Consider the following 23260-nt stretch of genomic DNA (forward strand, 5'->3'; position numbering starts at 1 on the left):
TTTTATTATATGTTAGATTTCTAGTTCATTATTTTTCAACATAAAAAAATTAAGTCATGGCACTAAACATCTGTGAGATGCCGGGCAGTCTCACATCCTTCAAGAGTTCTATTTCATTTACTTCTCGTCACAACCTGTGAGATATGTATTATCATTCCCATTTTACTGAGACTAAAACCGAGGGCCTGAAAACAATTACTATTTATAGGATATAGCTACGTTCTTGTTTTGGGAAGCCGTAGGGTTCTTAAAGTACTCATGGGTTGTCAGCTGCTGTTATTATCTTCGTGTCACCAGATCCTGCTACAGTTCTTGGCACATTTTTAGTTCTAAATAAATTTAGTTAAGGGATGCACTTTACTTCATATGAATGTAGTCTGTCGGAGTAAAGAGAAATAATCAGGTCAAAACTAACTGCTGGGCAGCTTTATATGAGTAACATTATTCCCACTTGAAAAAAGCAGTTAGATTTCTGAGGTTCATTGGTTTGGAATTCGCCCTATCACCCAGGTAATAGATGGCCGATCTTAGATTTAAGGGCAGAACAGGCCTGAGTCCAAACCCCAAGAAGCATATGCCTCTGGGGAATATCATTAACAAATCACTTTAGTTGAGCGCTCAGTATGTTCTAAACCCTTTACGCCTGTTAACTTACTTAACCTTAGCAAAATAACCTATGAATTAGTTGCTCTATTCATCTTCATTTTGCAGATCAGGTAATGAAGCACAGAATGTGCCCAACAAACGCCTTACAAGTGGTGGAGCTAGAATATGAATAGTGGAAGAATTTGAGTTCATTTCAAAATAAAATGACCTCCTACAACGTGCCAAGTACTGTGATTGGCGCGGTGAACCCCTGTCTGTGAAGAAGGCAAATGGTTTCTGTTGTCAGGGAGCCCATCATGGGGGTGATGGGTAGCAGACAACAAACAAATAAACCTCAAGATAAGACCGCCCACTCGGTGGAGATTCTAAAAATAAAGTCGGCCAAAGGCATTTTTCTTTTAAGAAGATGGAATTTCCCCGCTGCCTTTTCCAACCACGAATTGTCCTAGCTCCATCTTCTTTCCTTCTTCAACCCCCCAATGAATCCCATTAGCCCGCCTGCACCCCTCCTTCCCCGCCGCCAGGATTAAAGATGGCCCCTACGGGCTGGCGTTATGACGCGGCCCGACGTCCGCCGGAAGTGCGCGAGGAGTTCCGGGGAGCAGGCGGCCTCCGCGCTCTGGTATCCTGAGCTAGGGAGTTGAGTGCGGCTGTTGCGCGCTGGAGTCGCTGCACCGCTGCCGGGATCATGGTGTTCTACTTTACCAGCAACAGCGGTGAGTGGGTACCGTGACCTCCTCCGTCCCTGCTCGACAGCGGGGCTCCGAAGCCGGGACCCCCAAGCTGCTGTTCTGCCTGAACTTCATCCTAAAGCTGCTCCTCCTCGACGGTGCTTCTTCCTGCGCCCTTTCGGTCCCCACGTTGTGTCCGTCCCTGTCGTCCCCGTATGCCCCTTGTCAGGGCCTGGGGGAGTGTAGGTGGACCTTCACCCCTGCTGTCTTTGTATCTGGGAGTTCTGGTCCCTCGGAAAGACCTCCCTTCGCTACCTGTGGGCCTTTTCACACCCCCGTCCCAGGTCTCACTCCCACCTCCTTGGCCTTTATTCTGGCTGCGTCCAGGTAATTACCCACTTTGAGGAAGAAAGGAGATACCTGCCAACCACACTGCCGTCCAGGAAGTGCGCCCTACCCTTTTAGGATAGCGTTGTAGGTCCTGGAATGTAACAGAAAACGGTAAAGAGACCGTGGAGTGGCGGTACAGCCACTCACTGGGCAGACTTGAGGTCCCAGATCTCAAAAATTGACATGTGATAGTGTTTCTGATTTGTTTTTTGGCAGCCAAGGAAGGGGTGCTTTTAGTTCCCAGGAAATGCTATGTCTTGACCTCGTTTTTTCTGCTTATATTGTTCCTTTGCCTGATCAATCCCATTAACTCCCATAAGACAGCTCTGACCCATCTTTTACAAATGCCTCTCCCAACCTAACTCCCACCCAGAGATTGCTTAGCTAAACATCTTTGGGGGACCCCCTTAACACTCCGTGTGTATCTTTGGTATTGCTCTTGTCATATGGTATTAAGTGCTATCTGCTTAATCTAGAGTGTAAGCTTCTTGAGGACAGGGGCAGGATCTCCTTGTTTCCCTAGTCTAGTGCCTGGCTCATAGTAGTTAATAACTGCTTGTTGAATAAACTAATGGTATTTTTTGACTTAGTCATAGCACATACTATTCTGTTGTTGCTCTGCTTGCTTGTTAAGCGTTGAGATTTAGGCAAAACTAGTCCCATGTTGTTGAATAGGGTGATACTTTCTCTAAAAATGAGAACATTAAGGCCCAGGGAATTTGCTCACAGACAGCCCCCCTTCCTATTCCATCACACTGTCACATCTCATTATTTTCTTCAGTAGTCTACACTTCCACAGTGTGCCATAAGCCATTTCTCTGCCTTTATAGATTTGGTTTGTCTTACCCTTTCTATTAAAATTACCAGAAACAATTCACACTAGCCTGAAAAGTCGTTATAGGCCCCTAATAGCATCCTCCCTCTTTTTTGTTTGCTCACTCTCTCATAACCCCAACATCTCTTTTTAGCTTTTCCGCTCATGAGAGTTCTCAGCAACATCCATATAAGCCCAACAATGGAATAAAAAATTCAGGCAGGGTGTATAGGTACTACATGTATTTTATGTTAGTTGCTTTATTCTCCTCAAAGCCATTCTAAATTCTTTGAGCATTATTCATACTTACACAGATACCCATAGCATAACAGTGCTTCAGATTATGGGTTGTATTTTTGTCATTGGCTTCCATTATAAGGTCAGAACTGCTTCCTTTTGGGAAAATATTTGGCCTTTAAGTCTAACAAAAATGCACTTGGGCAGCAAGTCTTTTAAAATTGCAAAGGGGGTGCCTGGGTGGCTCAGTCGGCTAAGTGTCTGCCTTCAGCTAGGTCATAATTCCAGGGTCCTGGGATCGAGCCCCATATTGGGCTCCCTCCTCGGCAGGGATCCTGCTTCTTCCTCTCCCTTTGGCCCTCTCCCTCTCTCATGCGCTCTTTCTCCCTCTCTCAAATAGATAAATAAAATCTTTAAAAAATAAAATTTAAAGTTAATGGAAAAATTATAACGTTGTCAGTAAAGTAGTAGTAAAACTTTAACATATTCCATTAGAGAAAACATCTTGAACATACAAAATCTTCAGGAAATGACTTCATATAGTTAGCCAAGCTTTTCAACCAACTTAGGGTTTACTGTATAAAAACTTTAAATTTTTAAATGGGGAGAAAATCTCAATACAAAGTTATTGCCTTTCCATTTAAAATTAGTATCAGACTAAAATCTCTTCAACTTTATTCGTGTTCCATGCTCTGTCATAATGGAATAATGAAACATTAGCCTTACTGCATTTCCACTGTCAAATTCAAGACTATCTGATGTATGGACCCACAAAGTATCTGCACTTGGCTCATTAAGTCCACCAGTACTTTTAGTACCTTTTACTCGCATCTACCTCAATTATAGGTAATTGTTATGTAAATTATGAAATTATCACAGAGCCTCTCAAATTGCTAAAACTGAATCCCGGTACCTTTAAGATGACTAGTTTCCATACTAATCAACCCTGTTCTTTGGGCAAGAATAACAAAAGCACAAGAATAAATCAATTTACTTTTCTTTTATCCCTATTAACATATACAAGAACTTCATTCAGATTTCTTGCTCAGGGGCGCCTGGGTGGCACAGCGGTTAAGCGTCTGCCTTCAGCTCAGGGCGTGATCCCGGCGATCTGGGATCGAGCCCCACATCAGGCTCTTCAGATATGAGCCTGCTTCTTCCTCTCCCACTCCCCCTGCTTGTGTTCCCTCTCTCGCTGGCTGTCTCTCTCTCTGTTGAATAAATAAATAAAATCTTTAAAAAAAAAAAAAAAAAGATTTCTTGCTCAGCAGTCATGCTCCTTTTTATTTTGAATTTTCTATTTTGACTAATTTCAGTCTTTCAGAAAAGTTACAAGAATGATAAAAGATTTCCCTTAAAACCTCTCAGATTCCCCAAATTCTAACATTTGAGGTTCTTTCTCTTCATCTCCCCCTCTCTCCACATATGTGCACGGGCACGCTCACACACATACACACACACATACACAAATTTTTTCTTGAGCCATTTGTTGGTAAGTCACATTTTACCCCTAAATACTTCAGGGTTTTTTTCCCCCTAAAATCAAAGATGTTCTATTATCAAAAAGCATTCCTCATTATCAAAACTAGGAAATTAACATTGCAGCAATACTTTTATCTAATCAGCTTTTATTCAGTTTTCTTTAGTGTCCTAATAATGCATTTATTACAAAGGAACATTACAAATCATTGTTGCATTCAGTTCTCATTCATTCCTCTTTGGCCTGTTCTGATCTGGAGCAGTTGCTCAGTCTTTGTCTTTCATGATGCTGTTGTTGAAGCATTATTTTGTAGAATGCCCCCTCAGTTTGCATTTGAGTTATGTTCGTAATCACCTCATCTTATAAGTCAACCCTCCAAACAATTGTCTGTCACTCTCCTGGCTGTAATTTAGATGGCTTAGCCTGCACAAACGGCTTTATTTTATTATAATCATTTGAAAAATTACTTTGGTTCTGATTACAAAAACCATCTATACATTTGGTAAGCGAGCTAGCCAAGGTAAGTATTGTTAACAGTTATATGTATATCTTCCTATACATATAAAGAAAATAGGTGCATATATTAAGCATATAGTTGTAAACATGTTTATACAACAATATTCATTTTTTACAAATTGGATCTTGCTGTGTGTATACAAAAATACTGTTAATTTAATTTCTGTCTTTTCAGTGGGTATGTGTATTTTGTTTATGGACGTTCTGCAGTGTGTTTAACCAGTCTTAATTAATGAGTGTTTAGGTTATAAAAAGAACATCATTACTTGATAGAGTAATTATAGTATATACTTAGTGGTGACATTGCAGGATCAAAGAACTTACACAAAGAATAATGCTAGGTTGTGCAGAAACCATCTGAAATGGTTTTATTCCTGCACTTCTAGCATTTGTTATAATGGGTGTTCTGGCTACACTAAGGCCTTACCGAGCTAATGTAATGCTCAATTAACTATAGACAGGTATTTCTGTCAACTAGTCAATGCAAATATTCTCTCCTTTCCAGATAGTTCTCTCAACCACTTCCAAGTAATTTTGGATTGTGGTCATTAGAACTGTTGACTGAAGGAAATGGGATTTTCCCTCCCCACGAGAAGGCAACTATGATTGATAATTTAAGAAGCTTCTCATTACTTGAAAGTACAGGCAATTTATTTAAGAATTTAAGAATTTATGCATGAGAGTGCTGCCCCCTGGGTTCCAGAGCTCCACTCACATGTACTCGGTCTGTGCTCTGGAGTGACAGCCAACAAGCTGCCCAGACTGTTAATTCAGGAGTTTAGATCCGGATGCGGGTCAAACAAGTTTTGGAAGACTAGCTTGGAAACCCAGTACCCAGATAGAATTTCACTTTCGGAAACTTAATTTTTTGTTTGACCCCAGATGGAGGATGTCTACAGTAAAAGACACTAGCTCAGTAAAGCAAATGTCATTTCCAAGGTAAGCCATACCTAGAATATTCGGTTTGGTGTAAGGCAGTGGTTCCTAACACTCACTTCACATTGGAAATAGTTGAAGATCCTTTAAAAAAACAACAGCAACAACAAAAAACACATACACCGTTGCTTATCCACCAGAGGTTTGGATTTGGTTAGTCTTAGTGGAGCTGGGACATAATTAGGTGATTCTAATGTCTAATCAGGGTTCAGAGTCACTGATTTAGAAGATGTTTGAAAAACCATCTTTGCCCAGTATGGGATAGTCCACTATAATATGCAGCACACCTGGAAGATAACTAATATTGCCTAAATAAAATTATGAAAAAACTCAGCTAAGTATAGGAGCCTGTTTTTAAATGGTCAAGGTGAAGATTGTTTGTTTTTTTACTTTTTTGAAGAAGGCGAAAGTATAGGACTGAACTGGAATTGTATTGAACTATATCCCTGATGAGAGTAGGGAAGTAGCTATTCTGTAATAAGGGTCGGTAAGCTTTTCTTATTTGGGCCAAGTGGTAAGTATTTTAGACTTTGTGAGCCACATCCAGTCTCTGTAGCTTTATTCCTCCTCATTTTGTGTTTTCAACTCTTTGAAAATGCAAAAGTCATTTCTTAGCATGGGGGCTGTCCAAAAAGAAGGCTGGATCTGGCCTATGGGCCATGTCTTGCCAACCCCTAATTGAAGCATTTGTCACTCATTTTCCCCATGAAGCAGTTTTATTGGGGATGAAGTTATCTAACTGTTTTTTATATTTTTGTTTTGTCTTAGTTAACTCATCTGCTTACACTATTTACATGGGAAAGGATAAATATGAAAGTAAGTTTTCAAAAGCATTTGATTTTGAAATTTCCAGCAGGTAAGTGATAATTGCCTCTTCCCCTACCCACTCCCCCCACAGTTGGTCGGATACGAGTTTTCAACTAACTACTACTAGTTAAGCCAATTATAAGGAACTCCAGTGGGTTAACTTTCCTAGAATTTAGTTATACCAAATAATTGGGGCCTATTGGACCACTCGTTGCTCATTAGAAACTTAACTTTTACTCTGAGTTTTGTGATGTCCTTTGATTTAGGATGATATGAACCAGAGGTTAACCTGTGCTAATTTATGTCAGGTAAAAATCATGTGTGACTTGGGTGAAAAGATCATTTTCTGTACGTTTTTACCACATTTAAGAGTAGAGGACACATACTTTTAGGGTTTTTGAGGCTGAAGATGGCTCTTCTTGAGTTACGAAACGTTAACAATTTTTTTAAACTTTGTTGCTTACTCTCCTCAGAATGAAAGACATTATTCTATACTGTACACATTGATGGAACTAAAACAGAAATTTACAAAAAATACCAGTATTCTTTGCTATGTCCTCTTTTCTGTTTTATTTTTGAAAAGCTAAACTCAACCAGCTGAATTTATTTTTTGACCTACTAATCAATGTGAATGAAAGTTTAAAAGGGGAAACTGCTTTAGGGGATGGCCTTCTGACTGCCAGAGGGAGGAGGGAGACAAAAGCGAAGTTGAACTTTCTTACTCTGGAGCGGTGAGTTGACAGCACTGCCCCTTGGGGTGTGGAGCATTGAGCTGAGGGAGAAAAGATCTGCAACAGTGGAGCTTGGAGACCTGACAGAACCACTCTTCTTCAAGCTTGGAGAAAACACAGTGGCTCTTCTCACAGGAGTAGTGTAATGGTTTGGAAAAGAGCGCTTTGTAGTCAGGCTCATCTGGGTTAAAATCCTAGCTCTTAGCAGATGAGCTCAGTTCACCTCTCTGAACCTCACATTGCTGAGATGTAAGAGGAGGTTCATGGGCCAGGATCTGCCTTGCAGGGCTGTGACGGTTTCCCCAGGGCCAGCTCCTCCCTCTCCTGGGACCGCTCCAGGGCTGGGTGACTGCCTCAGTAGTCTGAGAGCTGGCCAATTCCCTACAATTACTTTTCTTTAACCTCCAGGTATTGCTCCCCCCCCACCCCCCCGCAAAACCATAGTCTGTTCTAGGTGCAATTTGAAACTGACAACAGTTTAAACTTGATTCTTTAAAAGAGGCAAATAGAACATTCTTCAGTATGAGACATTGGACATGAATGAAATAAATAAAGCAAAATATGAGCGGTAATGTTAAATATTACTTAGTATATATAGATATATAACTATAGTTAACACATATTTAATATAACATACAATGCAATATGTATAAAATATGTAATGCGATATATGTAATAGCTGTGTAAATAAATATAGTTATTATTCAGATCTATATAAACGGTTTAGAACTTTGCAACAATACTGGTTGCCATAAAGCAGAATCAGAATAAGCAAGACTATTACATCCTATCCAAGAGAAAAAAAACAACAGAATAAAATAATTTTTTAAACAGTTTTTCCTTATAATGAATTTATGACGTCATCTCTGGTGTGACTTAATGGAGAAGCAGCCTGCCGTGGATTAATCCTTGAGTGTTCTCTTCCTCCTAGTAACTCATACATCATCATAGGTAATTTGTATTCTTTCGATAGCATCCTCCTGATGAATGTGGCTGAGAAGGGGATGCCATCTCTTTGTATAACATTGAGCAAGGAGGCACGGTTAGAACTGGTCCTGCTTATCTACAGGAGATACGGATCCACACCTGATCAAATCTGCTTTTCTTTCTACCCCATCAAGGATGCAAGCCCAAGACTTAGGTTACTGAGAAGCATCTAAAGGAGAGCTGCTCCATAGGGTTGTGTGGGTTTTGCACTGTGTAACTCTGGGCAGGGAACTTTATTTCTTACAATGAAGGACTGCCTTGAACCCGCTTCCTACTGATGGCTCCCAGTGGGACTGACCTAAGGCAGCTGTGCCAGGGACGTTCCCACCATGTCTCTATTTTCCTTCCATTTTAGTGTACTATTTGCTGGGGCTGATCTGCGTGAGGCCATATGCCAGTGTCTCTGAGCAGCCAAAGACGAAGATGTAGTCTGTGCTTTCGCAGCATAAAAGGTAGAGAGGCGCACGCAAAAACAAATAATGGGTCATTTTGCTGTGAATCTAAAAAGTGAAACCTATTTTAAAAAGTAGGGGCGAGGGGCGCCTGGGTGGCACAGTCCTTAAGCGCCTGCCTTCGGCTCAGGGCGTGATCCCGGCGTTCTGGGATCGAGCCCTGCATCAGGCTCCTCCACTGGGAGCCTGCTTCTTCATCTCCCACTCCCCCTGCTTGTGTTCCCTCTCTCGCTGGCTGTCTCTCTCTGTCAAATAAATAAATAAAAATCTTAAAAAAAAAAAAAAAGTAGGGGTGAAATGAAGCAATGTAAATAAGTGCTGTAGCAGTAGAGGGGGCAGAGAGTAAATGATTGGGAGAGAATCAAGAAGGCTTCATGGAGGAGGGTTAGGATGGGCTTGATTATAGCCCATTTAAAGGAATGTCCGTTGTAGAAACTTGTATCTACAGATATAAATCTAGATACACAATTTATGCCTACTGATGGAAATTTAGATTCTTTCCAGAGCCCCTGGAGTGGTGTTTTGCTGTCATTAAAATGTATGTAGAAAAAATTCTGTGTGTAGAACATATTTTCCCCACGTCTACTTGGAGTCATTTGGAGGTATCAGGTTTCCTAGTCTGCTTTGTAAGAAACGCATTACATTTTTAAAGCGCCCCGTTCTCTAGTGCTCCTAGCACTTCATATTTATTTATAGTAGCCTTGATGACTTCAGACAAATGACTAGATGGAACATAAATGAATTTTTAATTGAAGAGTTTACTTTCACTAAAAAGCTTTCAGATGTTTTCTTTTTATTAGCCAGCAGGTGTCGCCAGGGAGCCAAACATTGCCTGACTGAGGCAAAGAGGTTTTTTTTTTTATATTTCCCTTTGCTTTTTTTTGATTACTTGTTGGCTATTGGCTTAGCTTCCTGTTTAAGCTAGTAGAAAGCCCTTCAGAAAATTTATGGTGCCTGTGGTTTCTGAGAGTACCTCATCCAAGATTTATTATCCTTTTGTTTTTCTGGAAAATGAATACCATTCAAGTTAGATAGATTACACTTTCTTGGGTACATTTTAAATCATATCAATCATTTTGTTTACCTTACAACTTTTAGCCTTGTGTCTAATACTTTAAATAATGCTTTTGTATTAAACACAATTTCTAATTATTAACATGGCTCTTGAAAGTGTATATTGATATTACCTTTCTGTAGTGATATATATTATTAGCCTTAAAAATGTATAAGTATACATTTTGGACTAATAGTTCACCTTTTATAAATATGCTTGAAAGAAATAATCAGGAATATGGACATATTGATTTTAAAAATATTTACTGAAGCATTTATAATTAAAAACAACCCAAATGTGAACAGTAGAAAAGTTTATTCACATGATAGAATTAAGTAGTCATTGTTTCCAAAGAACTTTTTCATTTTTTGTTTTACTTTGATCTAACAAATACATAACTTAAAAATTCAAATAGTAACAGAATGCGTTTCATAAAAACATCAGTTTTTCACCCTATCCTTTCCAATATCCCTGTTCCATCCCACAGAGACAGTTTTAACTTCTAGCTTTTTCTTCTATTTTATAATTCTTTTGGTATGTGACAGAATTTTAGGTGGTTTTTGTTTCCTTTTTTATACTTCTGGTGGTTATTTTATCTTCTAATGTTCTACAATTTTATAATTGAGAGGTCTTTTGTAAAAAATAAAATGCAGTCCACTGATTAGCAAAAACATTTTAACAAATAAGTTTCTTACAGTGAATCCTTTTTCTAAGACCTCATCTAACTTCTTAGCTGCTGTAATTTGAAATTCTCCTACCTTTTAATAGAAATATCATTGAATCATCGAGCCTTACATCGAAAACCGGGGATGTACTGTATGCTGACTAACATAATATAATAAAAAATCATTATTAAAATAAAAAAAAAAGAAATATCATTGAAGTTTCTTATAAGTATTATTATAAAAATGATAATTATTATGATGGCCCAAATGTAAAAACCAATTTATAATTTTTTCCCATGTATTTTCAAGTATCAAAGCCTTTCCTCCATTAAGGGAGAGAAACAGTTGTGGAAAGGCTTGGTATATCTCTACTCCCCAGCTTACTGTAAACTCTGGCATATTTTCATTTGACAGGTATTTTTTAACCTTTTCTTTGTTTTCTTGTTTCTCACTATAGATGAAGATCTAATAAAGCATGGCTGGCCTGAAGATATTTGGTAAGTAACAATTTTGGTTCTGCCTTCTATGCCTTGTTTACTTTCTTAGATTTGGCCAACCACCTGACCTTTATGATGAAACCTAGAACTCATGCTTTGCATTTTGTTTATGAATGGTCCGTGGTAAGTTGCTGCCTGCCAGCTCCCTTCACTTATAATTGCCACGTAAACTGGGGATGACATCTTAGGGCTGGATCTCAGGCCTGACCATGGAGGCCTCTGGAACGTAGGCTTTCTTCTTTAACCTCACGTATGTCATCTCATAGTGGGCTAGTGAGACCACTTCACTCACACACTCAGGCCGCTTTTGACAAAGGACAGATGAGGGCTTCACAAGTAGCAATGAGGAAAATAGACAGAAGCTTCTGTGTAGACGGAGTAGAGCATCTGACCAGGTCCAGCTTTAAAGAAAACACAGACTGGGTTCCCTTTGTCTTCTCAACTCCCTCACGAGGTTAGCCCCATCTTGATCCAGCCGCTACTCCTTCTTTCTAAAATATTTTCTGGAAATTTAAAAAATAATAATTATACTTCCTTCACCTGCTTCCAAGATAATTTATTTTTGTTGCTCACAAAACCCAGCCCAAAAAACGATGACCAATGAACAAAAAACTCCTTCATTGTAGTTGAATTCTTCTCTTTTTCTAACTGCCTTAGAATGCCATATGGGCATTTCTACCACTCAGACCTTGAACCTTTTAGGAGGACATGGACTCCCATGACTTTCACGTAACATTCTCGGGCTCAGTTTGCTTTCCCTTTCTGTCTTCAGCTCCTACTCTTGTGATGTGTCTCTCCTGGAACCTAATTCTATATATAGAGCGGGGTGTGGTCTCTACAACACTAAACACTACGCCCCCCCCCATCAAATGCTGTCCCTGAAGATAAGCACACAGATCCTGTTTGCTTTAACGGTAGTAATAATGAACACTTACTGAATACCTAACTATATGCCAAGTACCAGTAGATGTTTACTTTATTAATACATTTAATTTCACAGTAGCTCTGTAAAAGAGTTACTGGTGTTATGCCCATTTTCAGATGAGGAAACTAAGGCTAAGGGAAATAGATGTGCTCTGGTTGTTGCTGGCTGGGGAGCCGGCTCTAGTTCTGAATGACCAATTTTTTTCTTCCCTTCAGCTGCTGCTCTCTGGCTACGGGTGACTTCTTTCGTCCCTCAGGCCATTGTTGCAGCTTTCTCTGGACCTCTTTTCTCCAAGTATGGGCCTGGATCCTTCACTCAGTTCCGTAGAGAGAGAGAGGTTAGGCACTTGTTGGAAGGGCTGCTTGAGTTTCAATAAAGTGGACAGCATGTGAGATTAACTTAAGCTCTCCCCAGATATGGCCATCCTCAGACCCCCCCCTCCCCCGCCAGGCCCAGCTGCAGGTACCCACCAAAGGGCGCCTTCTCTCTTGCTCCAGCCTACCCCATTATGGAGGGGCTAATTCATGACACAGAGGAAACGCTTTCCTGTCTGTCCTCTCTAAAGTCCACACTCCAGGCACAATAAACCTGAGGAATTTTAAAGTCCTTTTTTTTTTTTTTTAATTCCCCCCCCCCATTTCAGCACAGTGGCCTATCTTCTGAACTCAAATATCAAGTGTCATCCAGGTGGACACTACTTGGTATCCCCTTCCCTCGGGTGGGCAGTTTGCACTGCCGAGGGCCTCTGGATTGAGTGCCGCTTACCTTCCCGGAACTCCAGACTATAAGCCTCGTGAGGACGAAGATCACTTTGTTTACTACCGCATCCCATTACCTACCATAGGACCTGGCCCGTCGTACACGTTCAGTAAAAATTAACTAACTCTCTGCCTCTCCAGCGATGATCTCTACTGGACATTTCTTCACGAAAGCTGCATTCTGTTATCTCCATTTTGAGCACCTGTCCCTGAGCTGGATTATTTCAGTTGTCCTTAAAGCCCAGAGATCTGTCAGGGAGATTAGAATGGCCACGTCTGTTACGTAGTTATCTGCTGTGAATTTGTAACATGTCAGTTTTGAGGCATAAATACCTGCTTAGTAAAGGTTACATTTTCAGATGCACCACAAAAGTCAATTTACCACAGCCTTTTAAACCCTGACTTTTTTTTTTTAATTAAATAAGTGGAAGAGAAATTTCTGATTCACAACCTACACCCTCTGTGTTCTGAGTTGGGTTTTTATTTCATTATGGTTGGCGGTCTCCTGGACCGGTTCCTGCTGTTGAACCAAATGGGCGTCTACAGCTACCTTGTTACCCATCTTGACACCCTGGACATTAATGACTGTTGTTGAAAGTGATTGACTTTCACTTTCAGAAGCTATTCGAGGCCTAATGTGAGGTAGAATAGCCAGCCCCAAATTTCAAGACTGTTTTGTCAGTCGTGGAAACATTCCTGGGCAGCTAGGAATGATTCAGTTGATCGACATTCCAGGGCAATTTTTCATCCTGGTTCGCTCTGAGGTAAACTTTGGAACTTTACTGGTGTGACTATCAGCATCTGAGTTTATACCCAGAAACCTTCTGAGGCACCTTGAAGCAAAGGATTTTCCCAGGGCTAAATGAGAATGGGACTGAGTTTATCTTTAAACAAAAGAAAATAGAGATAGTGTGTGTTTACTGCTTCCAAATTCCCTAATGAACAGTATTTCCAGGGACCCCACTTTAAGGAGTTAAATAACTCAGCTTCTGGGGCGCCTGGGTGGCGCAGTCGTTAAGCGTCTGCCTTCAGCTCAGGGCGTGATCCCGGCGTTCTGGGATCGAGCCTCACATCAGGCTCCTCCACTGGGAGCCTGCTTCTTCCTCTCCCACTCCCCCTGCTTGTGTTCCCTCTCTCGCTGGCTGTCTCTGTCACATAAATAAAATCTTAAAAAAAAAAAAAATAACTCCGCTTCTGAGGGCCTGCATGTCTGCATCCCTCGGTCACCGATGCTCATTTATTGAGCTTTCTAGTCTCTGCATCCGGTAAAGAAAACAGTGATGAAGTAGAGAGAGAGGAAGATAACACGGACAAGAAGGAACTGGGAACTACCGGGCATAATTTAAACTTTTTGGAGTAAGCATTTTAGAAGGTTTGGAAAGGCTTTTTAAGGGAACTTGCTCACAATAGTTTGTTTACAGAGCTGGCTTTTTCGTTTGTTTTTACAATTGAACCAAAGCCCCATACTTCCCCGCATTCCCGTGCCCTTATAGAGAGAGGTATACCCACCGGCCTGGAGTTGGTCTGTGTATCAGCAGTGATATATTCCCATGTGGGTTTTGAGGTTTTGACTACTTATGTATCACTCCATGAGATGTATATTGAATTATTTGTGTGTTTTCTTTTGACAAAATTCCATATCAGAGACCTTTCTTAAAAATCAGAATACAGTCAAGCTACTGTGGGTATGTAGGAAAGAGTTGCTGTAAATAGAGAACTGGCTTAAAACAAGTTGGAATGGGAGAAGTTACTTCTCAGCTGAACGGGCTTCCTAATGGGGTCTTTTCCTAAGATCCTGAAAGAGGATAATGAGATACATAATTTCTAGATTTGCAAAAACACATGTTTTTCAGTGGAAAGAGCCAAGCTGAAGACGATAATCAGTAGGAATCTCTTATATGGGAATGTGTATGAATAAATAAACCAGTTGGGGAAAAATAAATCAACGTCCACTTCTGGCTAGCAGTAAAGGTTAATAATAGAATCTAGAGTCATCATAGACTGCCAAAAATGTGTAATATTTTTCTGTATCCAAAGTGACTAACAAGATGCTTAACTTGTTGAAGAGGCACTAGGAACACCATAATCTTAACAGTTATATAGAACCACGCTGTCTGCATCTTGCACTAGGTGTGAGTGTGTGACCATTTTCACCTCTGAAAGATACATAATGCTAAGAAAATGTCTAGAGAAAATTGTAATGGGATATAGTGGTACCTTCTTGGGTTTTTACTGAAAACTCCAGCCTGCAAAGTTATGGACTAAGGAATAGATGACTACAGTTAACAGAATCTCGAAGTGTGACTATCAGTGTTACTGTTGTTTGGTACTCGAATCCCGGGGGTGTCTCTGGACACTGGAAAGGGAAAAAGTCAACTTTATTTGGTGAATTATAAATATGAAAAACTTAATATCTCAAAACATTAGACTAGGTGAGAAAGGAATTAAGTTTAGAAGGATTTTATTAAATTGGAGGATGATAGAGCCTTCATAAATGGTAAGTTTAGGACATTGGGATGGGAGGGCATTCCAAATGTTTTTAGGACAATATCATAAAGGGCAGCCCCCATGCTTTCCCAGAAGGCCTGTATTAGTGCCATTGTCAGATGTGAGGCAGGGTGAATTGTTGGTCTGACCCATTTTATGACTCTTCAAACTCTGTGCTTTTCTTTGGATTGTTTTGCCATCGCTTGAAACTTAGAATGTCCCAAACCAAACCCCTCATCTTTTTTCTCAAATTGGTGTTTTCTCCAGCTGTAAAGTATTTCTCTCTGTGGTCTTCCCAGTCTCCCAGGCTTGCACCACCACAGTCTTGATGACTTCTTTGGTTCCCTTCTCTCGTCACCTGAAATTCTTTTCCCTGTGCTTTCTCTAAGTCCTGTGCTTCCGTCAGGGACCCTCTAAACCTCAGTCCATCAGTGAAGCCTTTGGTCATGGATAGCTCTTTCTCATTGGAAAAATCACCCTTTCCAGGGCATTTCCATTTATTGTCTCTCGTGTTCATCTTGGCACTTAGTCTCACACAGCTGCAGGACTTTCCATGTTTATCTTACCTCTCCCAGTTGATAGTGCCTTTGGAGGCAGTGATTGTGTTTTATACTCCCTGTGGTGCTTGGCATGCAGTAAGCACTGAGTTAATACTTTCTGGATTGGAATGCTTTAAATGCAAGGGGCCTGAGGAGATGGTTGTCTTGTACCTCTTGCTAAAAGTGGTTTTCATTCTTTGTAGGTTTCATGTGGACAAACTCTCTTCGGCTCATGTATACCTTCGATTACATAAGGTAACTGGATTTAAACACGGACTCATGACTTTTTCTCTCGTGATGAGCATCCAATCTTGCCCTCTATCCTTTTTTTGCAGTTTAAATTGCTTAAAGTAATAAATACGTACAACAGTTGAAAAATTAGCAATGAAGAGATGTCTTACCCCTGACCCGGAAAATCACTAAGGGAAAGTCTGGTGATTTTTAGATACTTGGAAGGGGGCATTGCACATATACCCCAGCTAGAACCACTGCCCCCCACTGCCGTATTTGTCCTCCCAGTTCAGCCGTGTGGTTTGTCACCTCTGCTTTCTCTCCCTTTCATTTCAGTTAACCATTCTGGACCTTGTGTCTTTTCCATGGAGATCGTGTGTGGTTCCTTTTTCCACACTCATGTGATTCTCCTGCCTCACCGAGGGCAGATGTTCCCAGTTATCAGGGGCTTCTTTGGGACATTTAAAATAGCATTCTGGTAGGAAAGGGGAAAGATGCAATGTTTCCTAGTAACATAAATGCACTGGTTTTCTAATACCTTTACTTTCATATATGGTATTTTATGTAGTTGAATCGTCGAGTTTATGTACTTGCTATGTGTATTGCTTTTTTTTTTTTACTGTCTTATTTTGGAATGATTTTAGATTCAGAGAGAAGTTGCAGAGGTAGTGCAGAGTTCCCATATTTACCCCGGGCCTAGTTTCCACCATTGTGAACGTCTTACATTGCTATGGCTGATTTGTTAGAACCAAGAAACCAACACTGGTACATTACCGTTAACTGAACTCTGGACTTTATTTTGATTTCACCAGTTTTTCCATTACTCTCCTCCTTCTGTCCCAGGATCCAGCCCAGTGTCCCACATTGTGTTAAATTGTCTGGCTAGGCTCTGGTTTGTGATGGTTTCACACTGTGAAAGTGTGAGACTCTCCCTATTTCTCATGACCGTGACAATTTGAGACGTACTGGTCAGGTTTTTGACAGAACGGTGCTCAATTTGAGTTTATCTGATGTTTTTCTCATGGCTGGAGTTCTGGGTTTTGGAGGAAGAATAGCACAGAGGTGGAGTGTCGTCCTCATCACATCATGTCAAGCGTACATGCATTAATAGAACTTAGCACTGACGTTGCTAGCCTTCATCTCCTGGCCAGGCCCGCATTTGCCGGGATTGTCCGCTGGAGTGTTGCTTTTCTCCCCCCTCCCATACTCTGTTATTTGGAGACAAGTCACCAAGTCCAGCCCAACTCAAGGGGGTGGGGATGGAATTAAGCTCTGCTTCTTGCAGTGGGGGGAGGATTTACATATATAAGGAAGATTCACCTCTTCTCTCCTATATATTTAATACAGTAATTTATTTGTATCACTATGGACTCATATGTTTATTTTATACTCTGGGTTATAATCCGGTTCTGTATTATTTGGTTGCTGAAATTGTCTCAGCTTTGGTTGGAACTCTTTCAGCTTGGCTCCTGTGTTCCTTTGATATGCTCCTGTCCTTTTGTTTTTTTGAGCACTTCCTTACTCTCTGGCTCTCTAAGATGTTGTGGGCTCATCTTGTATTTTCCCTGCCCCAGTCCTAGAATCAGCAGGATTCTAGAGTCATCTGAATCCTTTCACTGATTCCTTTTATGGGGAATGGTATTTAGAAGCCAAGATCTCGACGTGGTGTGCCCACTGCTCCTAGAGTGTCATTGCTTCTAGGCCCTCTCAGCAGACAGAGCTAGGAACTACATACATGTCTGTATACTTACGCATGTTAGTAATTCCTATGAATCTTTGTTTCTGTGTCTCCATTTGTATCTATGTTAAGCTAAACATGAGTTCATACTGATGTCTCTGACGAATCTGTTATTACAGAGGCCATTCTAGCCTTTTCTCCTTACTTCTCTGTTACTTCCTTCTCAGAACGAGAAGCCTGGTTCCCACCATCCACTATTTGCTTATTTGACTCCACTGTTTGTATAAGTGGTTTCAGATTTGTTAAGCAATCTCCCCATGTGAAACAACTTTATCAACTAAAGTACAGTGTTTATGTGCAATAATTTTTGTCTTTTTGCCTTATAGCTTCCAGTCAAAATGCTGTTTTCCAAAGTTATTTGTAAGCTGCTCTATTTTTCACTCCACACCTTTCCTTGATATTATGTCATGCACTTAGATTTTTTTGTCTCACTTTACATTCCATCCTGTTGTATTATTACAGTTGTTGATTCCCCTAGTTGATTGTATTACTCTTTAAAGCAACAGTTTGATAAAATTTTTCATCTTACCATATTATTTTCATATTTATTGTTTTGACTGGCCGCTTTGAGTTGATAGATAATATGCCCCAATTAATATGAAACCTCCCTTGTCAGAATATAAGTTGTTTACAGTTTTCAGCATTATGAATTCCCAACAAGAAATTTTTTTTTTATGAACCACTTTCTGTTTTCCTTTTGAATTAAGTTTTTTACAATAATTCTTAGGAATGGAATCACTGAGCCAAAAGATAGAAACATTTGGTAAATGTTTCAGAGGCCGGATTGCCCTCTAAAAATAATTGCACTAGTTTAAAATCCTACCTGATATACACAGGCTTTCCAAACCCTTCCTGGGATTTTAGAACTTAAAAAAAAGATAGCAACCTTTTGAGAATTTTTTAATAAATAAAAGATGCTATTTCATTATGATTATAATATTCACTTCTTGATTTATTAGCAAGGTTGAACACTGCCTCATCTTTATTTATATTGTTTATGTTTTTGAGAAGGAAAAACATAAAAGGAAAGGAAGAAGTTGTTGTAAAGTGTTGAAAAAGTGTTGTAAAGGAAAAAGAGGAAGATTGTGAACTCTGTGCTGGATCAAAAGTCTGGATTCTCCTTGGCAACTTCTTGCCATCTTGGAACTATTTTAAGTTTAGAGAAAATAAAGTATGGTGTTACCAAGTTTCCTTTTGGTTCAGATTAAGCTTTTTTTTTTTTTTCCCTTTAGACTTTGCTGTGTCAGAAAATGGAAATAATAGTAGTAGTCCCAAGTTCACTTACCACCAGTTACTCTTCGTTTGAAAAGAGGTTTAATTTCATTTTCTTTTGGAAGCACATCATGTGCTCAATAATAAATATGCGCTCTTTAGGGAACATTTACCTGGTTGATCTGCAGTAAATGGCGTAGCCTTTTCTACTCAGGAGGTGCCAAGTGAGTGTTGGAGATGGAGTAAGACCAAGTGGTTGGGCACCCAGACTGCGGGAGGTGAGTCCTGGCTCTCCTGCGTCCTAGCTGTGGGACTTTGAGCAAGTCCCATCTGTAAAAGGGACCTAGCAGTACCTGTCTTCTTTGGGCCATTGTGACGATCGAATGAGCTAGCAGGACCGACGCAATTAGAATAATGCCTGGCACATGCTAAGCATCGTACGTGTTAACTTTTTGATTGTTGAATTCAGTTGAATTGAACCCAGACCCCCAGACCTTGAAGATCATAGATAATCAGCAGTGTTCTTTCCTAGGCTTCTTTGATTTTTGAAAACCCATCGAAAACCCTCACCTGTCTAGAGGTCTCTGATCTCATGGACAGAGATGGCACGAAGCCCACAGTCACAATTCTGACATGTACGTACTGAGAGCACCTCAGCCTCTCCAGTCAGAGTTCACTCTGACTTTATGCAAATGCTAAGCTGAAGGATTTTTTTTTTTTAAGTCTGCTCATATTATATTAGAAGTAGCCAACAGGAAGATGAGATTGCTTCAGGAATTGTGACAGACACAGGTAGTAAGAAGGGAGATCAGGATGTAGCCTAACATCAAGGACCGAGAAACTACGTTTCCACAAGACTTCCGTAAGCACCATACTCTGGGTTCAGTTGCTACAACCTTTAGTCCTGGGTTCATCTCTCAGCTCTGTCACTTACTAGATGTAGGGACCCTGGCCTAGTTACGTAACCTTGCTAAGCTTCATTTTCATCATTGCGAAAGTGAAGATAATACTGTCCATTCCATATGGCTGTTCACTTAGCGCCTGGCGCATGATGGGTACTTAAAATGTAGTAGCTGCTTAGTTTTTTAATTACTCATGTTGATTTATTTAAAATAGGGTCATTCTGCTTCTGTGTATTTTAGAAGCTCCTGAAGGCTAGTGGAATGGTTGGTATTCTTAGTAATGACATTGCGTTATCAAGATCTTCAATTCCGAATCCTTTCTTCAAGCGGTCGGGAATTGCACAGCATATGTCATTAAAGTAGTGGAACACTTAAATCACATATTTTTTTGGTCAAAATTTATGTATTTGAGAGATCCCCATTTTAAAACAACAAAAAAAATTTCAGATACGCAATGGAATAAACTTAATTTATCTCAAGTTATTTAGGTAGGTAGAACATTGCATTCCCACACGGAAGGGCTGCTTTAATCCCATGCCTCGTTGGAGCCAGTACTGAGGTGATTCCCACTTGCTCGGCCTTTGAAATATTTTTGTTCTTTTGGAATGGCTTTGCTTATTCAGCTTTGACTTTGTTACAGTATCTGTACAGAAAATGAGTCAATATTATTTTTCCCTTAGGGTGGGTGGTTATATCAAACACACCAAGAGCTGGGTTCCTAACTGGGGCTGATGGATGACCTACCTCAAACGATGTTTGAAACCCAAGACCATAAGGTAGCTCTTTGAGAGGAAGGTCGTTGGGACCTCAGCAAAGAATACCTCCAGTTATCAAAAATAGGCATCATTTCCCCACAAGGTTTCCAGAAGGAAGAATGAAGAGAAGAAAGTAACAAGAAAAGAGGAGAAAGTTGCTGAGACATAATTACAATCAGCGTTTTGGTGGTTTTCTTTTATACCCTTTTCCCCCACTTATTAAGTATTAATATTTTCCATATTACTGGTACTGCCTTCTCTCAAACATTCCCATAATTGACTTCATTTTCAGTGTTCTGAGATATAGTGAAGAGCCTCTGCTTTTAATAAAATTGTGCCTAGTAAGGCACTAAAGCCCTCTAAGTGCTCCAGTATTGATCAGTCACAAGGTAGTGGACCATCTGGTTTATTTTTATGTTCCAGGGGGAGAAGATAGAAGACATTCCAAAGGAAGTCCTGATGGACTGTGCCCATCTTGTGAAGGCCAATAGCATTCAAGGTCAGTTCTCCTAGAGGTGTTTTCAGAATTAACGCCAATGTCTGTGTCTGAAATTGAATTCAGTTTAGAGAACATGTCAGTGACTTGGGCTTGAGTCAAACGAATAGTATATAATATGCCTTTCCCCTGTTTTGCGCTTGAAGGTGGCAGTTCTGCTACCTATTCAAGAACTGAAAACTACTCTCCACCCCTCTAATGTTCATGGTCCTTTCTCAGCTCCTTCTACCATGTTCTCCTTACCTTGACTAGAAGATTGTCTAGACCTGCCTACCCTTGATGTTATTCGTAGAAAGACTTCTGGGGGTGCCTGGGTGGCTTAGTCAGTTAAACATCCGATTCTTGGTTTCGGCTCAGGTCCTGATCTCATGGCTCGTGAGATCGAGCCGCTTGTGGAGCTCCACGCTCAGTGGGAGTCTGCTTGAATATTCTCTCCCTCTGCCCTTCCCCCCAATCCATATGCGCTCTCTCTCTCTCTCTCTCTCAGATAAATAAATCTTAAAAAAAAATAGGCTTTTGGAAATGAGGTTAGGTTAATAGCTAAGTAAGAGATATGTCTCATGGCTTTATTTTTAATGCTGTGTGATGTCTTTCCATCATTTGTCCTTAAATTCTAGAACTCGTCTCCGTATCCCTGTTTCCTGCTTTCTCTTTCTCTCCTCCTCTTTCATACTTTCTTCTCCCTGTATATTGTGAAGGTATCAAGTCTGTTGATCTTTGTATCTCCCAGAGAATCTCATTTAATTGGTCTGGGGTGGTCCATGAGTATCCGTATTTTTCCAGTGTTCTCCAGGAGATTGTAATGTACACAGAGGGTTGAGAACATTTGGCCTGTTTTAGGGGAGGCCTGTAATTCTGGGCTTGGTGCTCGTTTAGTTCTACTGTCAGTAGCAGATTTAATCAGTCAGTAGTTGGTGCAGGTCAAGAAGGACAATTTTGGAAAAGGAAGTGGGAGTTGGGAGCCAGGAGATGATGTTCTGCTAAGAATGCATTGGTAGTAGGTTGGATTTTGGGGTGTAGGACACAGAGCTAGATAAAGTGGAGGTAAATTTGGTTTGTTGTGAGGTTGAGAGATGATCCAGAGGGTTGGAAAGAAATATGGTTTGGATAGAGGGCAGGCACATAGCTGATAGCAGGTACCAGGGTTGCAGATTACAGGATAAGAGCTGGCCAGTGTACCCCTTCCTCATCACTTAGACTGGGTTTCCTAAATCTAAGTTGGGCAGCTTTACTGAGTCAGATACCTAGCCAAAGAAAGTGGAAGTCTGGTCTTGTAGAGCCACTGGTTTTCAACTCCATAAATCATTACATTGCAGTTAGTCTTAGGACATTCCATTTTTATGAGCAGAACAGAGTTTCTAAGATTTCCGGTCACGAGCTTCAGTTATTAAAGTAAAAATAATAAAATTAAAACAATCATTATTCTTTTGTGTGTTGCAACCTCTTTCCTGTGATCTTGTCCCCTTTCCATGCCCCTGGCTAGCAGATGTGACTTTATTAAAGGATCTCTGGACTCTTTATCCTAGGCCTGGCCTCTTTCTTCTTAATCTCTTCATAGTTCGCTAGTTCTAGAGAAAACAGAAAAGACAGATTCTGAGTCATGACACTGCCCTCCTCTGCTCTCACCTCAGCCTCCTGCAGTGAGAGCTCACGTAGCAGAGTAAGGAGCTCAGCCCAGGAGCCTCACTCATGAGCTGAAGGCAGAGAATGCTGAGGATGCCCCGTTTGTGTTTGCTGGGTAGTGAAAATATTCCCCCCCCTGCTTGACCACCTTTGGCTCTCAGAACCAAGGAAATTGGGTTAAACTTGTTTGTCATCGTAGAATCTGGTCATTCAGTTTATTCATAGAAACTTTTGCCGGATTAAACTTTCTAAGAGCTTAGATACTTTCTATGACGTTCCTCACCTTAATTATACAGTGCAGTCCAGACTTCTTAAGCTAGAGGTTAAGCATCTGTGCTCTGACTACAGGCTGCTTTTCCCTTCATGTATTTCCCACTCCAGCCAAAGCACGTATTGGCTGTTTTCCTACCATATACCTCTGCTTATGTTGTCTGCTGTGTCCTCAGTTTTGTCTGCCTTGTCAGTCGTCCCATGTCTAGATGCAAGCTGAGGTTCAAGGTCCACCCAATAGTTGCGGTAATGGTGGTAATAGCTAACCTTGAATGTTAATTACATGCCTGGCACTGTGCTAAAAACTTCAGAGATTATTTCACTTATCAACCCTATTGCGATACGCATTATTATTTTCATTCTAGAGATGAGGGAGCCGAGCTTAAGGGAGTTAAGGAACCTGCCCAAGGTCTCAGAGCTCTGAAGTGTGGCAGTGGGTGCATCTGAAGTCAGTCTGATGTGAAAGTCTTCTGTCTTAACC

General features: G+C 40.6%; 1 protein-coding gene across 2 annotated transcripts in view; it reads left to right on the top strand.

The window, feature by feature from the left end:
* Positions 1-1188: 1188 nt before the first annotated feature.
* Positions 1189-23260, top strand: part of CCDC25 (coiled-coil domain containing 25) — a 42962-nt gene continuing 20890 nt past the window's right edge. Inside the window, exons 1-5 of one of the 2 annotated variants that reach the window (XM_040626475.1) lie at positions 1189-1322; positions 6419-6466; positions 10804-10843; positions 15756-15807; positions 20814-20889. In XM_040626475.1, the coding sequence (XP_040482409.1) occupies positions 1295-1322; positions 6419-6466; positions 10804-10843; positions 15756-15807; positions 20814-20889 (244 nt within the window). In that variant the 5' untranslated portion in view covers positions 1189-1294. Of the gene's footprint in view, positions 1323-6418; positions 6467-7826; positions 8628-10803; positions 10844-15755; positions 15808-20813; positions 20890-23260 lie in introns of those variants that run through there. The other variant, XM_040626476.1, reaches the window with a different exon arrangement.

Source organism: Ursus maritimus, unplaced genomic scaffold, assembly GCF_017311325.1.
Source record: "Ursus maritimus isolate PB19 unplaced genomic scaffold, ASM1731132v1 scaffold_11, whole genome shotgun sequence".
In the NCBI taxonomy this organism is placed as follows: Eukaryota; Metazoa; Chordata; class Mammalia; order Carnivora; family Ursidae; genus Ursus; species Ursus maritimus.